Below are 22,632 nucleotides of genomic sequence, written 5' to 3'. Positions count from 1 at the left end.
ACAAAGTCTCAGAGAGCTTTTAGTATTTTTCATTTAATATTTGGATACTAAATTATTTTAAACTCTGCTGCCTTGAATCTGCTGTTACAAGAAAAGTGGAATAGTGATGTAGTGAGCCCTCAAACTGACTGTATAAAACTCCACCTAGAAAACAAGTTTTACTGGTATTGTGGCACTCAGTTTCTAGAACATACCTCTCTCCTATCTTTTTTCCCCCTCTCATTAAAATGAAAACTTATCCAGAATTGGCTGATAAAAAGGAAAGTCCTCTATTGCAGTAAGAACAAACCCTTTGCTTTCAGCTGTCGTGTGCAACTGATGTATTGTCCCAAGTCCCTGTTTGCAACTCTTGTTCGTTTTTGCCTAAATCTGCCTATTGTGTAAAATAAGGCAGATGTCCATCCCCACCCTGACTGCAGCACAGCGTAAGGGTGATTTAGTCTCAAATCCTTTGAGGGCCCTTTGAGGGATGCTACCTGTTCTCTTGCTGGTGCTGCCACTACCAAGTGAGCTGGCCTGGGCAGCTGAAAAGCCATGGTTCAGCACTGCTTATGCTTGCATTTATACTTAAACCAAGTATAGGCTGAATTTGGCATTGATGCTCACCTTGAGATGGGCAGTGTGTTAGAGCTGCAGGCAGTGAGTGTGCAGCGGTGGATGTCTTTTGGAACATGCTGCTGGATGATGGGTTTTGCTTTGAATGACAGGGTGCTACAGGACTTCAGCAAACCTGAATGTGGAATTGAGAGGATGAGGACAGCACACAGGACTGTACTGGTTTCCTAATGGTATTGTAGAGTGACAAAAAGTGAGGATGAGATACTCCAAGCAAAATAAGCTGTGAAAATTACATTGTCTCTCCTGCTTTGTAGTATTTCATCAAACCACAAGAATAAGAGAAAATCTTTCATTGTTTTATAGTACATTCACTGTACTTTTCTGGTCTTCAAGTAAGAGCACTAATGACATATTTTTCTCTTGCTAAGCCTGAGGTGCATGTGAAAAGAACTGCAAAAATTCTTTTGATTTGTGGTATTGGGTGACATCCTTTCCCCATTGTGCATGTGCACTTAGTCCTTCCATGGCTGTCATGTTGCTACATTGGGGTTTCAAGTTAATGATCAGGCACATCGGAAGCTCTTTATGGACCACCTTAGGATCCATCATGAATCTTCTGCAGTCCAGTGGTTCACATCTCTTGGATCATGCACTTGTTTTAAATGTAGCATATACTTTTTCCAGTTTCTTACACAGTACCTATTATCTTTTTCCTGTTCAACCATGCCTATTCTCAAAGGAACCAATACCTTGTTGCAGGATGCAATAACATTCCTTTTTGTGAGTAGTTAACCTTTCCTCTTGAAGCATCTTGACGTCTGGTTTGCATTTCTACTGCAATCATACCCTTTGCCAAGACCTTAAAGGCCTTTCCTGCAATAATTCTGGTGCTGTATCCTAAATGACTTTTGATTCATTGTGTGCTTTGTGCTTTGGTACACTGCCCGTAATTTAAATTATTTTTACAGACTCTAATCTCCCAGAAGAGCCATGTAAGTGTGATAGAAGTCTTGCTTATTTAGCTGTATAGCTAACCTGTTTTCCTTAGTATCAGACTAGCCTGTATTGTATATGATCTTTCTTGTACAATAGAACTGCTTTCTCACATGGGAGCTAGAAGACAGTATTTCTTTGACAAGGAGTCAAGGAGCTGGTTAAAAATTATGCCATTGTTTCCTTCAGGAAGCACCAACTGTACTTTGCCTTACAGTTGGAACAAATACATATTAACAGGAAGCTCCATCTGATAGACCTGAGCTAACACAAACAGAGCATTCGCGCTTTGTCTGTTGAAGGTTTTTTGATGGCAAGTGACAACTGAGAATAGTGGTCTGTCTAGTAGCTTGACCTGTGTAGGACATAACAGAGAGGAAGTGTGCGTTGTACAGGAAACTGTTGTAGCCAGTTCCTGGAGGGAATCATGCTTCTCTGCATGAATGCAAGTATACTTCCCCTTCTGCTGGGCATCCTCATGCTGCAGAGAGGCTGAAAGATGGGAAGGGGCTGTACCCCTCCTTCCTTCCCCTGCCTCAAAAACAAAACAGAGAAAGATAAGACAAATCCTTAGAGGAAAACCATGTAAAGAGCTTGCGTGGCCAGAGATTTAAACCCCCATCTTTCTTTTTTTTGTTATCAGGACTAAGGTTGCTGGTCTCTTCTAATTCCTTGCTACAGTGACTTTTTTTTTTCCCCATACTTTGCCCTATTTAATGGATTTAGACCCAAATTAAAATTTGTATATTTTAGGAAGTTGAACGATTCTCTCCTAAGCAAGTTAGCTGAACTGGTTAGGCAGCACAGCTAATGCAGTTGTTATGCAATTTTCATTCAAAGATTAGAGAGTTCACAGCCATACTCTGGAAGAAAAATACAGTGTTAATAAAAATTTCAAAGTTGGCCAAATGTATGGGCAAAGATGAATTGAATTACAGGGCTCCTTCATTCTAATCATGTACCTTTACCAGACCATTCTCTTAAAAACAAACACACTTTTTTAATGGAGGAAGTGATGGAGGACCTCTGACGTCCACCAGTTGCATAATTGAATGCTCATTTAGTCTTCTATTAGTAGACTGGCACTGTGCTCCCGTGGTTTATAGTCATGACAGAATTAGTGTCTTTCCAGTGTTTAGTTCAGACTTGCTAAAAGAGTTCAGCGTAAGACCTACATATACCAGATATTTATGTGTGTGAATTTCATTAAGGAAGAAAGTTTTCTCTGCATGGTGAAATCCTGTTTCTTTTTTAAAAAACAACCCTATCTGAGTTTCTCACTTTTAAAAGCACCAGTTGGTGTTTGTACTTGACACTATACCTTGATGGTGATCCCATAAAATAAATCACTATCCTGTATAGGCTTCCTGGCGATGCTGTTTATGATCTAGAGTCCTTTCCTGTCTCTTATTGTCAGCTGTCCTCCATTTGACAAGTTCTACCTATTCCCCTTGTAACTGTTGCCTTTTATTAGAATTTTTTTCCTCCCGCAATCCCAAAATGCCTTGAATGAAAGAACAAGAAAGACCTGGTGCCTAGCTGCAGTAAGGAATTACTTGATATGGATTAGTATAAATGTTTATCTAGTTGTACTGTGGAAATGACTGCAATACTGTGTGAGGTGGTTAGGGATTTATGTTGACTTGTAGTAAAATAAACCTGTTCAGGTTTTTCATCAGGATTTTCTTGATGAAAATTAAGTAAGGAATGACTTCTCTGGCCTGTAATGGGATAGAATATATGACAAAGTGAGAGAGTCATCCCCTGTTTTCAGTGTGTGTCTTACCTGAAGTTGTCTACCTAAATCCTCATTGCAATAACTCTTTGTTGCCTGGAAAGCTGTGTGAAAATGTCCTTTTATGATACCATTGACCTTTGTGTTCACAGTCTGAAAAGTGTCAGTATGTGTAAGCCATGGAGATGAAAGATGAAATAATGATGCTGTCATATGTTTTAATGAACTAACATGAACTGTATATGCAGCAGCATTATAGTTTGCAAATTATGATGATCAAGATAAGAATCTGCCCATATTTAATCTGCACACTCGTGTCGTTCATTCTCAATGTCATCCTTCCAGTTCTTCTAAAGCTGTATGTTTAGAGGTGGTTAAGCTTTGTATTACTTTTGTTTACGTATGAAACCTATCACAGTTAAAATCTAAATGGCAAAAAAGTTATTTATTCTGTAAAAAAACAACCAACCAACCAATACCTCACAAAACAAAAAACCAAACCCACCCACTGAGTTATAGGGTTGGTGAGGAAGTTGCACAGTTGGTGATTGATCATGCACGTGACTGAACAAAGCTGTACATTCAAAGAAAGACAATCCAGTTGCCCAGTAAGGTGCAGACAGAGGTTCAGGAAGGAGGCTTAGGTAGAATGTTACCAAAGACATGAAGGACCCAAAAGACTTTTTTTTATTTACAAAATATTTATTTTTTAGTTATAGTTATTTTCTCCAGTAGACAGAGAGGATGAATTACAAGTGGCCATTGATATCATGCCAAAAAAAGAGCACAGATCCAGCATTTATAAGCTAAAATAGTATTTTCTGTATGCAAAGGCACTGATAGTTGGATACCTTCAAGACTGATCGCTGTAATGAATAAAAGTTGTTCGAAAGTAAAGAGCAGACTTAAGTCAGCTCTTACGTGACATTGAACAAGGAAAAACTGGCTGTCTTCCTGGAGGGTTAGAACTCAAGTTGGGTTTATATAAATTGAGCTGAACTTTGCATCTCCCTTCTCATCTATTAAATGTTTCTGAGGTTTCAGCTTAATTTCGTGCTTAATGCCAACCTTTTCCAGGTTCATGGAAAGAATCCCATTGAGAGTATGTAAGAAACACTGCAAGAAGGAATCATATCTACCCATATTTTAATACTGGTTTTGCTAACGATGGCTGCGTGTGCATGAGACTATATTAATCTGGTGAGTAAGTACTTCCAGCTTGTCTCATGCACCTTTTTTTTGAATGTTCCTGGTCATATCACTGGACATATTTTATAAACCTTTATCAGTTCTCCTACCTGTGACACTTACTAAATGAGCATTGTTATCTCTCAGTAAGTGGTTAATTGTTCCTTTGATCATTCCACACATTGTTTCAAGCCACAACAAATTTGCACACTAATGTTCTAAAACCATAGTTAAATACAGAAAAAAAGCAGCAGCTCAGGGCTGGAGGCTGCAAAGTACTGATAGCTACCTGTAATGTGTCAAGTTTCTGCAGCTGCCACTGAGGTCAGTGAAAAAGCCCTAAGTCTGGATCTGTTCTGAAAGTTGAAATATATCCTAGAATAGTCAGAAAATATTAAATCCACCTTTAGGTCTTATTATATTCCCTATATATTCCTTAGATTTTGCTAAATATAGCGCATATACTAGCTGGTCAAGTTTACCCATCAGCTGTATTATTCTTTCCTGGAAATGATCTGACTTCTCAAACCTGTTTGAGGCAAATAAAAGTATCTAAATCGTCTGGCTGACTTCATGGAATAAGTCGAATTTTATTATTTATTATATGTTTGCTCACATACGCATATCTGTGCACACACTGTCTCATGTAACTCTATATACACCTGTGTCTATGTATATGTTTTTCTCTTTAATGGGTAGTATAGCATAGACACGCATCTCAAGTCTATACACAGGCTTGGATGTATGTGAGCTCAAAGTGTTACTGGAGGGCTGCATGCTGACGTTTCATGCGCACCGAGATAGCTCCACTTCTGGGTGTGACTCCACCAGGTATGCAGTGCCTGTAAAAACTAAGTTGAAAAGACAACCACAGAAACTAGCTTCCAGTAAAACCGTGCTGACTGTCTGAGAGGAAACAGATCACCTTGTAATAGTCTACTGAAAACAGAGTCCATGAAAGAAAATATCTGCTGCTTTGTAAGTGTTAGTGTCCACACTGCTTTAATAGTGGTTTCATGGTTTCACATCCAGAAGTACAGAGATCATCAGACAGTTGCAAAATTCTTGGTGGTAAAAGAAATGTAGCACTGTTAGGTATGAGTTAACCACAAAGCTAAGTATTTTTGAGTGCATCTACTGATGCAGTATCTGTGATTTATCTACATCCAGGCAGATGCTACTTTGTGACCTGGGACAGGCGATAAGAAAGGCTTCACACACTATCACCTCATCTCTAATGCTTGCTTGGCCCCACAATCTAAGAGTTAGATCAGAGCTGGTTAAATGATTCATCTGTCTTGGATCCTTAAGTCCCTGAGTGATATTATATGGGTGCTAAGTTATTTTTAATTTTTTACTGAGAGACAGAGAAGGAAGGCTGGAGAAGTAACGTGCTTTTCAACTTGTTATGTTACAGTAAAGCAGCTTGGCTACAACCCAGTGAAGAGTAAATGACTGTTCTGTGAAGTCTAGTAAGTATTTTGGGATTAGCATGTACACTGGATAGCCCACATTGTTTGCCTAATTTAAATGTCCATGTTCAGAGCCTTCACCCGCTCAACAGTTGAAATAACTAAACGTTTTGCATGGTAACTTGTTTCACATGGGAGATAAATTGCTCCCTGAAGGTGTTCAGTGTCTTTCCACCGACAACAGAGCTTTGTCGTGCAAGTGAGGCTTAGTTTGTCTGAAACAAAGCTCTCAACTTAGCTATGTGGAATTATGTGGTCGATTAGGGTAGGGCTGATACATCTATCTACTAGTAATTTGTCTAATGCTTCTTATTGTAAGGTTGGTTTCAGTTGTCCGTTAGCTTGTCTGATATTAATTGGTTGGATGAACAGCTTACATGCTTAACATCTGTATCAAGGTGAGGACTTTTTTGGGAGGATGTAGTAATAGTGATTACAGTAAAGTGATATTTAAGAGTGATAAGGTTATTTTGGGCATGTGAAAGTTGTAATGTTTGCTTTGAAAAAATACACCAATTTGGGGGCTTTGAAATTTTATCTTCTGTTGTCAGGGTCGTACCTTTGATTTTCCCTGTGAAAATTCACACAAGTTCTGTTACATTCTAAATACTTGGAGAAAAAATCACAGCATTCACATGAGTAGTGGAACCTTTCTGAGGCTTGACAGTTAAATTTCCCCAGGATGATTTTTCACATAGAGCAAATTCAAGTTTGAGGCAGAGTCTGTCCTTGCAACTGTTGTTCGTGACTATTTAACTACTGTGGACTTGTCTGCTGTCGACAAGTGAAAGTAGGCAGTAACTGAGAATCTGTGCTCCACTTCTGGCTGAAGAGAGGGCAGGTAGCTATCAAAACCAGAAAAAAAAGTGGTAAACTTTTCCTGTTTTCCACTTTCCTGGTGCCTCACTCCCTTCTTACGCTTCAGAAGTGGAGGAAGCCGCTAGTACTGAAACAAAAATAGGGTAAGAACAGAGTATTGGAAGGAAACAACCAGCAGGCTGATGTCAGAGGTGGACCGTGTATTTTTTTTAATCTCTTAATTTTGCACCCTCTGTTCCTTATGTGCAATTGATCTAGTCTCAGAAGCAAAATAGTGATGCCAGTGTGACAAGATTAGTAGCTTACCTGTGGTGCTCCGGTGGCACGGCTGTACTAGTGGGGGCATCTTCTCTGTAATGCTGAAGAAACAGATGAGAAGCAGCAATATCTGACCAAACATCATTGTTTCGCTTGGGATAATGTGTATTTGTGGGTATGAAGGTGTCTCATGCTTCAGCCTGGAAAAGCACAACAATACATTTCAAAAGTTTTTCTGGGGGTGAAAACAAAAATAAATTAGTAAGACTGAAACGGATCCATGTGCATGAAAACCCATAAAAGTGGGTAGTACAGTGACTGGCACTTGATGCAGTCCTTATGTCAGCCTTCAATTTCTCTTCAATTTTCTCTAACAAGCAAGGAGATTTGGCAAACGATTTACCCAAAGTTTATCTTCCTGTCACTTAGGCGCACAAACTTTCACCTTTAATCCTTATTAGATTCATCTTTAGTTGTGTGTGTTTAGGGAAAGTACGGAAATGGGATGGGTCTTTGCTTTGGTGCCCTCTTGTGGTTTCATGTATTGGCCGAGTTAGACTTTTTAGAAGTCTACTACTATTAAGGGATATAATAAGTATTAATTGTAACTGCTCAAGGTGTATTCAGACAGATTACATCATCCCATGCAACTCGTTGTTTGCTTTGAACTGGTACTTCTATGTAAGTTGGACTTTTTATCCAGAGACCCTTGCTACCTCTGTGTAACTGAACCAGTTTATGTTCATGTTGTCATGTGTATCAGTCTTAAGCAATTGTGGGAATATTGCAGATAGAAGGGCTGGACACTTGGGGAACATTTATGTTATGTTTCAAATGACCGGCTCATCTTTGCGTTCCCCTGCCTTGTCTGCACACCTTACTTCTATTTAAGACTGGCCAAAGTTAGAAATACAAGGTAAAATGTAATGATTTTAGAGATAAATCAGAAACACCCACATATTTATACTTTGCCTAGGTAAAAGTATATTCTCATATGTGAGTTTGTGTCAATATGTGATAATATCTATCCTCTTAACTTCAATTCGTTATCACTTACTAATTTGATTTTTGTTCCTAATTACCTGCAAACTTCCTCTCCACGGTTTTGTAATGTGTTTACAAAATCTATGGTTTTGTAATGTGTTTACAATATCTATGTCTATAAGTGCATTGCACTTTCATGCGCTGTATTTGGAAGCAATCATTGGGTAGTCTAGCTTATAATGTCAACCTTGATACATTTTTGTTTTCTTGAGTGCTTGGCCTTTCAAAAGATTCACCCAATGAAGTTCTCACTTACGTGAAAAAAGATAAAGGCTCTGGGTGACTTCAGCTGAGCCATGCCAATTTGCAGCCACTGATGTCCTGTTTTAATATTTCTTCTCTTGACTTCAATTTTGTTCATTATGTCAATTCTTTTTTGCTGTTGTTTTTCTGAGGAAAAAAATCTGGTTAACCATTTTAGAGATCTGTAATGGGGGGGATGATTTAGTTACTGGATTTTGCAGCAAGTTTCTGTCAAGTGCAAGGGATTGGTATTGCTTGTCTCAACAGAATTGTGAAAAATATCCCTAACAACTAGCTCTGTGTTTAATAAGTGAATGTTTTAAGTCGTCTTCATTGCTCATGTCATGTTTTTAAAAGAAACACACAGTTGTTTGGGAACTGGAAGCTGCCTATGCCCAGTGTGTAGTAGATAGCATCCAGTTTGGGTCTTAAATGTTTTGATTCCCAAATGCATTATGTTCCTTTAAGGCAAGCAGGAGTCCTGTGGGGTGGTGGGCACAACTGAAGCTGCTCAGGGAAGGGGTTTGAAGGCAGCGGCTGCAGGGCTGGGCAGCCTTGCTCTCTAGCTTGGGGAAGAGGCTTTCTGGGGGCTACAGGCAGCTAGGCTGAGTTTGCTGCAACTCTCTGACTATCCCGAGTCTTACCTTGGGAACCAGGACTGCCTTCCTAAAGACTCACTTGGGCAGGGGGGACCGAGGAACAAACCCTTATATTCCCACTCTCTCTCTGATAGTTGCTTTGAAATTTTGTTCTATTTAAAACTGGAATCAGTCCTAGGTTGTGTTTCAGATGTCAAATGTCAGATTTTATTTTTCTGAGGTCTTTTGGGGATTGGTTGTAAAAGACTGTGGGCAGAGCCTGTTAAGCTCTGGCTTAGTCGGGATTTCTCCTTGCAGTTTATTAAAATTTGGAACAGCAAAAAAGCAAATATTTGAAACGTGGGGGGGGGGTGTGGGGGTGTGGTGGTGATTCATTTGTAGTAGCCCTTACAATGGGAAAGAACAACGAATGCTGTTTTCCTGAGGAGCTAGGGAACAGCAAGTCCTAGAGGTAGGCTAAAGCTAATGTTATTGTGCGGTTTCATGTCCAACCCAAAAACTCAGTGTCTGAAGAGAAATAAACTATCCAACATGAAGCAGGATCACTCACAAGTTACCAGCTGTGTTTTAAGATAATCCAATACCAAAGACATTTCTGTGTGTACAGATAATTTGTAATGACATAATTATCTGTTCTCCCTCTAGGTTCTTACTAGACTACATTACATTATTTTTATTTTGTTTTTAATTTTTTTTATTTACAGCTTCCTTATTGTGCTGATATGCCTTATCTTCAGCGTGCTTTCTACAATTGAACAGTATGCAGCTCTTGCTACAGGGACGTTATTTTGGATGGTATGTATCTGGACGTTAATGTGATTGATGCATGTTTGTTCTTAAAGTGCGAATTCTGATCTCCTGAGCTAATACCATATCAAGCAGAATGTTCCTTATGGTTTAATTGACAAGAGGCTTTTCTGCTTTTCCCTAATGAGTATGTAAAGCCACAGAAGCACCAAAAGTCACGGTAGCACAAAAACAAAGTCTTATCCTATATGGCCTATACTGAGGGCATCTATGTTGTGTCCAATACACAGAGCTGTTCTAATGAAGCTTGAATCCCTCATATTGGTCACGTTACTCCATTTTTCAGCCATACTGAAGACCAGACACCTGACCTTAAGGGGGGAAAAAAAGTAAGTGGAAGTCCTTTCTTTTAGTTGATGTCAGATCCAGCTTGCTTTCACAAGTAGAAAACTCATGTATTTTCATTGACTTTAGAGTTAAGACAACTTGTTCTGCCTGTCTTACACACTTTCCCTTCAGTAGAGAAGACATAGTTACCTTTTGTTTATAGAATCATAGAATCATTTAGGTTGGAAAAGACCTTTAAGATTATCAAGTTCAACCATTAACATAGCACTGCCAAGTCCACCACTAAACCATGCCCCTAAGCGCCGTCTACACATCTTTTAAATACCTCCAGGGATGGTGACTCAACCACTTCCTTGGGCAGCCTGTTCCAATGCTTGACCACTCTTTCGGTGAATAAATTTTTCCTAATATCCAATCTAAACTTTCCCTGGCACAACTTGAGGCCGTTTCCTCTTGTCCTATGACTTGTTATTTGGGAGAAGAGACTGACCCCCACCTCTCTACAACCTCCTTTCAGGTACTTGTAGAGAGCAATAACGTCTCCCCTCAGCCTCCTTTTCTCCAGGCTAAACAACCCCAGTTCCCTCAGCCGCTCCTCATAAGACTTGTGCTCTAGACCCTTCACCAGCTTTGTTGCCCTTCTCTGGACACGCTCCAGCACCTCAATGCCTCTCTTGTAGTGAGGGGCCCAAAACTGCGCACAGTATTTGAGGTGCAGCCTCACCAGTGCTGAGTACAGGGGGGCGATTACTGCCCTAGTCCTGCTGGTCCCACTATTTCTGATACAAGCCAGGATGCTGTTGGCTTTCTTGGCCACCTGGGCGCACTGCTGGCCCATATTCAGCCAGCTATTGACCAACGCTTCAATAGAGAGATGTTCCAAGAGTATTACTGTCCTGCCAGCTTAGATTTCATTGAAGAGCCTTAGTTTTGAAGTTGGAGAGGCATGATTTTAAACATACAAAAAAATTTATGAATTTGTTGTACCTCAGTGGTGGGCTACCCCCTGCTAAATCATTGATTTCTCTGTATTTGTAAATAAATTACCATTATTTCGCTTGCAAAAATGCTGCCACTGTATTGAAAAAATGCTAACTAGCAACTCAAACATTTGTTCAAAATAGTTCTTGTAGCACTGCACCAGTAATATCAGTTATGTATGATATCATTATTAGCATGAAAAAGTTCACTTAAAAACCCCATTAATTATAATAAATTTTTTCAGTTTATCTATTCAACATTCTAAGGTTTTATACCTAATATGAATACTGTAAGAATAAGAATGTAGTATATGAAATTTAGTGTCAATCACACTATTTCTATTTAAGGTATCTTCATGCCTGGTATATTATTTGTAACTAACTTGTAAGATATTTGAACTCCTAGGTGTAACACTATAATTAGTTGCCAGCTAAGAAAGTCTATACATGTATTTCTGCATCCAGTACCTTTTCTGTTTTGTGGTTTGGGATTTTCTTTCTGTACAGATTTAAGGGTTTTGTGGTTCGGTGTTTTTTGTTTTTGTTTTGTTTTTTTTTTTAATCCATAACTAGTAGTTATGGATACTTCTGGCAATTTCTGTCATGATTTTCACTTGTGGTAATATCTCACTCATCTTTGCAATGTATCATAATATTTTACATGTGTGTTGTTTCAGTGAAGTATCTTCTAGTGAGAACATAACCAGTGATGTTTCATTTTCTTCCCCCCATGAAATCATGGAACTAATTTTGTGTGTTCATACTGTAAGCAGTATGTATTGTCTGTATGTGTGTAATACATTCAGTGTAATATGTATGCAATGTGTCCAGGATTACATACAATGTATGTAATACCCAGTATGTATTGGGTATTCATACTATTCTGTATTATCTTGCTTTCTAAGTACAGTGAATCAGTGTTCCTGTTCCATATAATGAGAAAAACTATGGTTAATTTTTAACATTGAAATCCTACTATCATGGTTTCTTGGGAATTCAGCAGGTGTTTGTTTGTTCAGTATTGGCATATTGTGATATTGTTTTCTTACAGGATTAACTATGGTAATTTTCAAGAAACATAAGGGGATTATGGTGACCCATCAGTCCAAAGCAGTAGATGGGCCAATGTGCTCTCTGCTCTATCCAGTTTTGGTGGGACTTTCAAAGGAGTTGTGGCACCTTGAAACACAAATATAAGTATCAGAATCTGGTTGCTGTTAGTGTCTACCCAGTAAAATTTCCTATTCTGTTCTTATGTTAAGATTTTACTCTCACTCTAATATATCATTACAAGCTGTCAAAATTAGATATAACTGAATTCTTAAGGCAGGAGTTAATCACAGATGACTTGTTGAAGAGCAACTGTAAAATGCAAAGAAAGAAGTAAAAGAAAGTGTAACAGCATACAGGGATTAAAAAACAAAACAGGAAAAAACACAGTGCAAGCTTCCAACCCAAATGGTGATATAAGGAGACTTATTAAAGCTTAGGAGAGCACTCTTTCTACTGCTTCACAGTAGGAATTAATTTATCTTGTGTTTGTAGAGGGACTTTTAGTTATATCACAATAATAATTTTAATTTGGAGCCAGACAATGAAAGTAGGTAACGTCATCATTGTGGGTGAGCAAAGAAAGGCAAACAAGTTGATTTACAAACTAACACTGAGTGAGAGTCCTCAAAGTGGTGTAGCAACAACCTACCAGGAGTATGGGAATCTTGAAGAAGGCTTTTCTGCTTGGGCTTAACTGGGACAGTAAGAAGGAGGGAACCTTTGGCCATGTGAAATTTGAGGTTTATGAGACCTCAAGTCATTCCATGAAACTTGAGTTATACTGCCTGAGTGTGTGCTCCGTGAAATTAAAGTAATTAAAGTAACACTTAAAGACCTTTAACTCTCTCTTTTGAAGGTTATAAGATTGAGTCCACCTTTCCCTATCTGCATTCCAAAGGTAAAATGACTGAAGCTTTGTCAAGAGCAGATTGCCTTTTATTTAGACATAATTTCCTATGTAGGGTAGAATTCTCTCTAAATGAATTATGCTGTATAGTGCATCAAATATAACGCTGAGATAGTTAGTGGTACCAAATGTGCAGTGTCATGTTTTGAAATTTTGCCTACTTGAGATTTGTGGACTTGTATTTTGAGGGGGAGAGGCTTTGACCGGGCAGCCATAGGTCTGGAAATGCAAGAAATTACTATATCATGCTGAATGTCTGGAAATGAGTGCTCAGAGTTAGCGTGTGGGTATGCTGAGCTGAACAGCCCCATGGAGCAAGTCTGATTAGATGAGCTTACTGCATGGGCACTGTAAATCTGATTCATCTTGAAAATGAGATGGAATATCTGTAAAAGCACATGTGTATGTTATCTGCAAGCTACTGTTGTTACAAAATCCTTTCTACAGCCCACTTGTGAGTTGCACGGCATTGAAGACGCACATTGGGAAAAGTACAGAATCTCTTCCTCCTAACTGAAAAACTATTCAAACAAGACCCTTGAAAACACTCACAATTAAGAGCTATACTGCGTTATTTCCTCCACGTAGCCAAAGTATTTTTGCTCTGACCGTTTGAAAGATCTAAGCACCTACATAACTTCAGCAGATAGTTTTTTTGAAACCAGGGAGACTGGTCACATTAAAGTTACAGATGGAAGCTGAGTGTGCCCTTTTGCATGAACAAGAATTTCATGTTTCAATAACATAGTCATACAAGATATTACAATTATATGAGAATAAGAGCTTTTTAGCTGTTGTTGAGATTTAGGTTGTTGAGATTGTATGTATATATTATTTCCTTTTTATTCTGGAGCTGCTTGTCTTACAATATCACCTCCCACTACCAGAGCAGGAAATAGAAGATGTTGTGTTAGCAATAATTTTAGAGCATTTTAAAATGCTTCTATTTTTCATAAGAATAAGAAAAATGCAAGCTTAACATTGGAAAAATAAACAAGGGAAAGTTCATATGTGTTCCAAGTGGTGTTCCAGTTTTAGACAAAAAGCTTACAATTAGCTGTTGAATCTTTCTCTACTTGTCACCACACTTCACAAGGCAAAGAGCCTTGATGAAAGCTATACCTAAATGCAGTTGTAATGGGAGATTAGGAGAGAATTGGCCCTTTGTTAGTTTCCAGAATGCAGTGAAAACTGTTTAAATTTGCATGTGTTTGTTATCTTTTTTTTCACTAGATGGTGCTGTTGGAGGGGTTTGACGCCAGTTACTCGTTGGCACTTGCCCAGCGTGAGCTGGAGTTTGAGCCAAGACTGTGAAAGGATCATCATTTTGAAGGGTATATGTACACTTGGCCCATTTAAAATAGTGGTCCGGGAGAGCTTTTGCCATGACTCATAAAGAGAATGTGGTATATCTGTGTAAAAATTGATTTTGAGACTACAATATTTAAAGTATGGAAAAAAGTAATTCAGAGATGTATGTTCCCAGAGAGGCCATATTTTTCTTTTATTTTCATAAGCAAGGTTTTTATGGTGCCAGAACACAGCAGAATGCTGTTATCTCAGCATGATCTAAGAAAATCCAAGTGCCTGATCCAAGGGGATTAAATATTCTGCTGAACCAAGGGATATTTAGTGTGCCTGAAAAAGCTATTTTCTGGTAGGAATCTCATTTCAATATTGATTCCAACCAAAAAAAAAAAGGGTATGTTTTTATGATGAAAGTATAAGCTCTTTCCAGCTTTCTGTTTTCTAAGTTCCTTTTCTACTTTAGCATACTTCTTACTGAAGAGATTAAATAATTTTTAAACATTAAAAAGACTATCAATTAAGGTAAAAGGTAATAGTTTTGGGTGGTTAACATTTATGTTATTGGCATTGAAATTATTCCCACAATTAAGAGAAAGTGGCACAGAGTCTAGGCCTATGAGAAATATAGATTTTATTTATTTTTTAAATATAATCTTTTGTTTTGAGTATAAGCCTTGGGTTTTGTTTGCTGGAATGTTTTGTGGGTCTTGTGAGACAGAAAGAGAGAAATACCTACAGCTTTAGGTTCTGAAGATGGTCTTCGCAGAGAACAAATGGTTCAAATAGTTCGAAGTGGTTCCAGCATTTTTTTTCTGATTATCTTCCTTGGTTAAGAAGGCCAAGACAGAGACTTACGATCTGGACATTGTGCATTTTCATCCTTTTGAAAAATGAATTGGGATTAATGTCTGTAAAGGATGCCTGGTGATAGCTCTACAGACTGATCCAGTCTACAGACTCTCTCTAAGGAACAACTGTAGCTGAGAAACTGAAAAAATTGTCTTTGCAGCCTCAGCAATGTCCCCTGGTCTGATAGAGTGAGGTCAGCTGGTGTAGAAGACGTGTGTGTGGTGGACTTGTGCTCTTTAATCCTTTTCCTTTGCTGGACCTGCAGATAGATCTGTCCAGGGAATCACTACAGCATTTCCATTCTGTCACTGCATCAATAGCTGAAGTTGAGAATCCCAGATTTCATTCAAAGCCAGCTTCTCTACATTTTAGTTTGTAGTAAAAAGGCCAAATGTGAGTGATTCAAAGGCTCAAGAAACATGAATAGAAATGCAAATCGCCCTCCCTGCTTTTAATTAGGTGACAGTATAGTTAGCAGCTGGAACAAGGAGCTTCCTCTGAATCTGAACCCAGGTGTTTTTCGCTGTGCTTCAGTCTGTGGTTCTGATATTTGTAGCTGAGCTGTGCTGGCAGATAATGTGAGTGCTTCTAATATGCTTCATTGCAAAATCAGCTGTGTTGGTTTGAAATGCTGCTGGTAGTAACCTCTTAACTTGCTCCAGCTGTTCGCAAAGCAATCCCTTGTCAGCTCCCCTGGTCTGTATAGGAGAATTATGTGTTTAATGTAAATGTGATGTTAAAGGGATTTAATAAATTTGGTTCAGAAGGTTTCGTGAACATGCTTTTAGTCCAGCTTAAATTCTGCTTTATGTCCATTCTGAACAGGTCTGAGGGAGCCAAATCATATGCTTCTAAAGTGGAAATAAGATTGTCTGTTAGGGACAGCTGAATCAATTTAATGAAATGGGCTTTAAAAAAACAATGACAAGCCTGTTATTGTTTGGTGTAGGTGAACTCTGAGCTGAAGAGGAATGTCAGGAAGGAATGAAGAGGTGATATGGAAGGAAAGTATGCTAAGACCAGTAAGGAAAAGATGCTTTTTGTTTTTACATGCGCTAAAAATCAAACACTTGTAGAAGGGAGCTATAGTTTCCCTTTAAAATCTGTAGAGGGCAGCATTGGACCACAGTGTGCCCCATCTGGGGTGGCTGAGTTCAGACCTTGGATGGTGTCCTGAAGCAGATAAAAATATCTTTTGGAAGAAGTAAACTATTAATAAAGAGATGGTTTTTCACATGGGCTTGGGGAATTTTATACGAGTAATCAACAAAAATAATTCTGGGAGAGAGGGGTGGAAGAAAAGGGCTGTGTAAACATTGCTGCCAGAGACAACTCTGGCCACTTTGTGCTTGTAGCCACAAAATTCATGCTGTTTGGCCTCCCTGATTTCTCATCGTGTGGGTAGCTTTTAGAGAAAAGTGAGAACAATTAAAGCTTTCAGTGAAATGGACAAGTATTTGCATGGAGGAAAAAGAAAAAGATACTAAACTTGTTAACACACTGAAAGATTTCCAGTATGTTATGTCCTTCCAGGTATGCCCTTGCTATTGCCTTAGATGTTTCCTTTTCAGTGGGTAAAAAAGAAAAAGTTTATTTGGCTATACTTCTCTAAAGTTACTGACAAAAATTACTTTTAGATGTATATGAGAAGAGTAAGCAGTGATTTTTTATAGAAAAGAAAGCTCTTTTTATATGTATTGCACACATTTCTTCTAGCAGGTTCAAAAGTTCTGAGTTTGAATTCTTATTTTAGTCTGCTACATTGGAGTGTGTATTTGATAAAGATAAGCTTGGATGCAGAAAATTGGTTTCTGCATCCTGCATTTCTGCCTTTTCTAAGAACTATGAAAAAAGAATAATCCCTCTTTTTGGATTTCTGTACCTGGAATTCTGTGGTGGCATACCTGAACACTGTCATTTAAAATAAAGTCTGCAACTATGTTACTATGAGTAAAGGAATTGGCATTTAGCATTTATCTCTACAGTATGTTGGGATGAGATGGCTATGAAGTGTCAAGCATTTATTGGGGCTCAAACTGAAGACTAAGACAGGCTCTGGGAAGAGCGACCTTCCTCAAGCTCACCGTGGACCTGGTGACAGATTGCCGGCCAGCACGAGCCACTGGTGATAGATTGGTGCCGTCTGCTGGCTGCTTGGTGGCCTACATGATCTGACATGGTGATCTCCCTCGCTGGCAGCGTGGGGGTGTTGGCCAGACTGAAATGAGCACAGTGCCAAGTTGTCCTTTTGTGCTGAGCAAGCTTCCCAGCTTTTCATATATGAACTACAGTAGCGTGACAGTTTTCAGAAAACGTTGCTTTTGTATTGTATGCAGCATTTTGAAAAATAGGGGGATATGTGATCCAGAGTTGTTAGTAGTTCACCTGTTCTCAAGAGCTTGTGTTTGCTCTCATAAGTCACATAGTATACCGGTGTTTTGTTTCCCTGCTTTTTAGTATAGATGCATTCCAATAAATTCTGTTCAACATTGTGTCTAAGAAAATACCATCACTGAAAAAAGTATGTTTCATTCACTGTTACATCTGTTGTTCACTTTTGTCAAGCTTTCTACTTAAGGGTTAAAGTTTGACTAAACTTTTCTGGGGTGTAAATCCATGTCAAACTCAGAGCATTTGCTTGGTAAACTCTAAAAGAAACATGGTAAACATTTTCTTTGAAATTATACACATTTTTCACTATTTAATATTTTATTAAACAAGCAGAGTAATACAAATTCCATCTTGAAAAAAAATTTAAAACTGTGAAATACTGGTGCACAGTTGAGCCAAGCAGTGAAAAGAAAGATTTTTAAATTTAGGGTTTATCTGGATTAGTGTGTAATGTTTGCAGTGACAGGTGTTTCCTTTATGCTTTGCCCAAATGTCTGGAAAGTAGTTTGTCATTAAGTGCTACATTCAGTGTGTATCTCAATTTCAGTATAACTGGAGGGTCTATGGCTTTGTTAGGTCCTTGTTTTCACATCTGACCTCAGCCAGCTGGAGTCTATTGTTTTAAGCGTAATGTAACAGCTGACATAACATAACGGATATCAAGCTGAAAAACTGAAACAGTGCAGTGAACTGATGCAACGAGAGGGGAAAGGGAGAAGTTGGGAAGGAGGGACAGGGGCAAAACTAGCTTCATGATTTGAAGTGGAAGCTTGCTGGCTTGTTTTCCCGGGGGGAATTAGCTAGGAAATAATAGGATGAGTCTGTTGAAGCTCTATTTGCAATTGATTACATATGATAGACTACTGAGACAGGTTTGAGTTTGCCAGCTGTCACTAGCTGGTGGCTCTTGAATGGCTTTAAGAGGCCCTTGGTAGGCAAAACTGGAATAAACTCTGCAGGTGTGGTGTAGTTGTAGTGCAGAGGAGCAGTGAGTGCCAATGTCTTAGAAGAAAGGAGGTTCCAGGAGTTAGTAGAGAGAAAATAACTAAACTGAATGCGTTAAGAATTTTATTTTGTGATGTTGGATTAAGTGCCTTCAATTAACTGGTTAAAAAACAAAAGCAACTGGACTTCTTAGTGGCTTTCTTTTTCTTGGCAGTTTCTAAACTAAGCTTCTAGGAGTTCATTTTCTAAAAACTTCATTATTTCATTTCTTGATTTCTGTGTTTGATGGTAAGAAAGTGCATCTTGGCATTGAGCGCTAACTGCTCTTGAAAGGGGAATGAGAAAATGAACATCCTGTTAGAAATTTGCCACGCCGTGAAAAAAAAAAGTGACAAATATCTGACTTGGTGCACAGAGAAGGAACAAGAAGGTATAGAGATCACCCTGTTATTTCTTCATATATATTTACTTGTGTATGCTTCTGTACATACATATTTTTCTATATATAGAACATTTTTATTTTTAGCAATGATTAGAAAAAATACTTCTAGCTGGATTTCATTTGTATTAAGTAGAGTCTCTGGCAACTCCACTGTACTGAGAGTTTACTCCATGGTTTTAGGAGAGGGGAAAAAAAAAAAGGCAAGAACCTCTATGCTTGGTTTTTTTATGTATATGGGTATAGGCAACCAAATTAGGTTCTACATTTATAAGTGAAGTTTTTATGGCATGAGACTTGCAATTGTGCAGTATGTTTAACTTTGTGCATATGAGTAGTCATCATGACTTCAGAGTGGCTTCCTGTGTGCATAAATATTAACAGGATCGGGGCGTAATAGGAAAGGTTTCTTGAACAGTGTCTGCTTGTACTTAGGGATAACCTAGGAAGCATGAGAGTTTGATTTAAGTAACTACAAGCTGTATTTATCTCACATTTAATGTTTTAAATTTATTTTTATCTAATTTACTTTTTTTTGGTAGTATGAAAAATGTCAGCATGACTGAAGTGTCAGTTCTGTTAGACTTTTCTTGCACAAAGAGTTTCTAGGATTGTTCCTGTTGTAATATGGGGCCCAGTCCTATTTTATCTCAGTAATTAGAAAGGTCTTGTGAGAGTTTATTAGAACTGTTGATTCAGTGGCTAGTAATACATAGCATGGGCATTTACACTTTATCTCAGCTTATAAAATAAATCAATTTTGTTGTAGAGCTTAGAACTTGGTGTTTGTTCTGAGCTGCTGGAGAAGTCTTGATAGCCCAGAGAGCTGCCATGTACTGCATTTTCTGTTCCGCACTCCTGGCATGTCCTGTGCCTTGGCTGCAGACAAGGATGGGTGCCCATGTGCCCTGGTAGCGACAGCGTCCGAGGCTGTGCAACGGAGTAAGTTCTGTAGGTTTCTCTGAGTTGCCTCTAGGGACCAAACATTGGGATAGATGTCCTAAAACTTCTGCACTGCTCAGCTATCCCAATTGTTCATTGATTTCAGGGACTTGTACCTTAGTGTATTGTTTACATCGGGTATTTCCACCTAACCCATCAAACATAAGCGCATTTTTAAGATGATAGGGAGTCAAGAATTGTTATTAGCTCTCAGAAACAGCAAGCTAACAAAATAACCAAAATGCCTGTTTTCACACCTAGTCTGTGAAAGCAAGCTATGTACTGCCTCACTTTGATGGTTTCCCTTATGCTAATGACACTGAGGCTGACGCTTTTTTTCCTCCAGCATGCTGTTAACATCCTTATTAATGTACCTTTCAGAAACTCTCCTTTTCATTGTTGTTTCTGTGAGCTTGACAGGATGTGTTTACACGTGGAATGCATGCAAAAGGAGTTGATTTATTTGTCCTTTATCCCTCTGCAGCTGTTCCCCAGATCAAGGTGAGAAAGGATGTTTGCTGTAGAGGTAATCTGACTATTCCATGACTCCCTGCAGCAGGGTGGGTACAATGTATTTAGATGCTGTTTTGGCTGCAACGTTGCAGAACAGTTGTAAATCAGAATAGGTGCATACGATGACTGACTTCCATCTGGCCTATGGGCAGGGAGCTTGACAGCCGCCTTCTAGGAGTTGCTCAAGTCATTGATTTAGTATATGAAACTCAGAACGAGTTATACTTAGTGGCCACGGCAGGGGAAAAGGGAGGAGAGAAAATTAAATATTTACTAATCTTCTGTAATGCCTTACAAACATGAATGTACTTAACCTCGCAGCATTCTTGGGAGGTGAGTATTAGCAGTTTTATGAGTAAAATTGGGTGACCCATAGCTTTTCCACCCTAACTTGGCTTTGTGAAATCCTTCAGAGAACCCAGGCTGCACTTTAAAGAATGGGTTTCAGCCTGCATAAACTGGCACTGCCACCTGAAGAAGTGGTCCTGCTGCTCCATTCCTTGTGCCAACACAAGCATTTGTGCAGCTATGTTGTAAACTGCCTTGGAGAACCCAGATGGGTTCAAACTAACCTTTTTTTTGGCCAGATGAGATTGCTTCTTTTGGCAACAGTGCTGGCTTAAAGTGTTTGTGGAACAGTAGAGTAAGATTTATTAGCTTTTGATAGTTAAAAGTGTGATAGAAACTTTATCTGCAACACAACTTACAAGCAGACTTGTGTGCTATCCTTCTGAGAAAGGATGATATTATTGTTGTTTACATTACAGCCCGCCCATTCAAAGGGCCCTACCTGTAAGATCAAGTACAACACCTAGTAGAGCAGGGGCCCACACTCTCTAAAAGATAGTTCCTACCCTCATAGACCTTGCATCCTAAACAGACAACGTGGTGAAAAGGTGAGTGGAAGGAAGCGTGAGTAGCCTCTTGCACAGCCAGGCACTGAAGCAGGGGAAGAACATAATTTACAGAAGTCCTAGCTTTGGCCTGCTCCACACATTCTGGTTCACTGATGGGCCTCAGCAATCATAACACTGAAAAGAGAAATATATTTAATTTCTTCTCTCATTTCTTAATTTAGAACTTTGATAGCTTTTTTGTATGAAAGCTGAGATTTTGGCCCTTAATTTACATACTTAGCTCTGTTTGTGCCTCTCGTATTGATTTGACTGAATAATGAATTAAGTAGCATTTTATGTTTATTTTGCATCTGTTTTGCTGCAGGACAGCAGGATATCAGCCTGACAGCTGATTGAGACCAACTTGACTGAAATTAATTTTATCCTACAGGTCTAGGCATGCCTACTGTAATCCAGAGCCAGTTATTGAACTCGAATTGGCAGCTAGGCTGTCTCTACAAACAAAAGCTGTTTTGTTCAAACTCTGCTAGAACAGACAGGGTGTAGATAGGGTTGCAGAAGCACGTCTCTCTGGAAAAGCTTAAGAAGCAGTCATCTGCTAGCTCTTTGCTGCTGCCCCTCAACGCGATTTTACTTTGCCCAGAATTGGATTGTACTGCATTTGCTTCCATAGTCTGCTGCAGTGCCTAGCTGCCTCAGAAAGCTTTGTTTACCACCAAAGATGGTTAAAAACAATTTGGTTAGATCGAAGAGGGCTAAGAGCACTTCCACAATGGGTTACTGTTGTTCAGCTTTGTGGGTGGTAATCTCCAAGGTGAGAGGTGCAGTAATGAGGAGTTGGGTGTGGTAGTATCTTCAATCTCTTACTGTCATTGAAGTGATCATGAGCACGTGGTTGCACGTGTCAGTTTAGCCTAGTCCCATAAGGTATAATTGTACTATTATGTCATCGTTATTAATACAATCACAGGCATGTTTGGGTTTGAATTACTGCAACTATTTTGATAAAAAGAAAAAAAAAAACCACAACCAAGCCCCAACCCCCACATATCTCTACACAGAATACCAGTACTAAATGTGTGTGTAGATTAGTCCTAAAATAGCAACTTACCTTATAGATTCCTAGAGTGTGTGTGTATATATATGTAAAAAATAAGCTGCTTGGATAAGAGTGGGATTTTTCAGACATAATGACATGTCTTTTTGTACTTGCCTGATAGGATCCAGCTCATTAGTGAAACAGTTAAATATTTAACCGCTATGAGTCATGTGCCTTCTTAAAGCAAACAGAGTTAAAAAGGATGTAAAGAAAAAATTCTTCCCTTACTCACAATTCTGAACTGGAAGCTTAGTGAGTTGCTACCTCATCCGCAATGAAAAAAATGCAAGAAAATTAGGGGCAGTATACTGGCTGTATTGAAGTCAAACTTTCCACTGGTATGCA

General features: G+C 38.9%; 1 protein-coding gene across 3 annotated transcripts in view; it reads left to right on the top strand.

The window, feature by feature from the left end:
* Positions 1 to 22,632, top strand: part of KCNQ1 (potassium voltage-gated channel subfamily Q member 1) — a 366,539-nt gene that overhangs the window by 38,474 nt on the left and 305,433 nt on the right. For all 3 annotated transcript variants that reach the window (XM_072864543.1, XM_072864542.1, XM_072864544.1), the window contains exon 2: positions 9,614 to 9,704. In XM_072864543.1, coding sequence (XP_072720644.1) covers positions 9,614 to 9,704 — 91 coding nt within the window. The remainder of the gene's footprint in view (positions 1 to 9,613; positions 9,705 to 22,632) is intronic.

The sequence above is a fragment of the Ciconia boyciana genome, chromosome 6 (assembly GCF_034638445.1).
Source record: "Ciconia boyciana chromosome 6, ASM3463844v1, whole genome shotgun sequence".
NCBI lineage: Eukaryota > Metazoa > Chordata > Aves > Ciconiiformes > Ciconiidae > Ciconia > Ciconia boyciana.
Note: the sequence above shows the minus strand (reverse complement) of the source record. Positions and strands in the feature narration are given on the sequence as shown.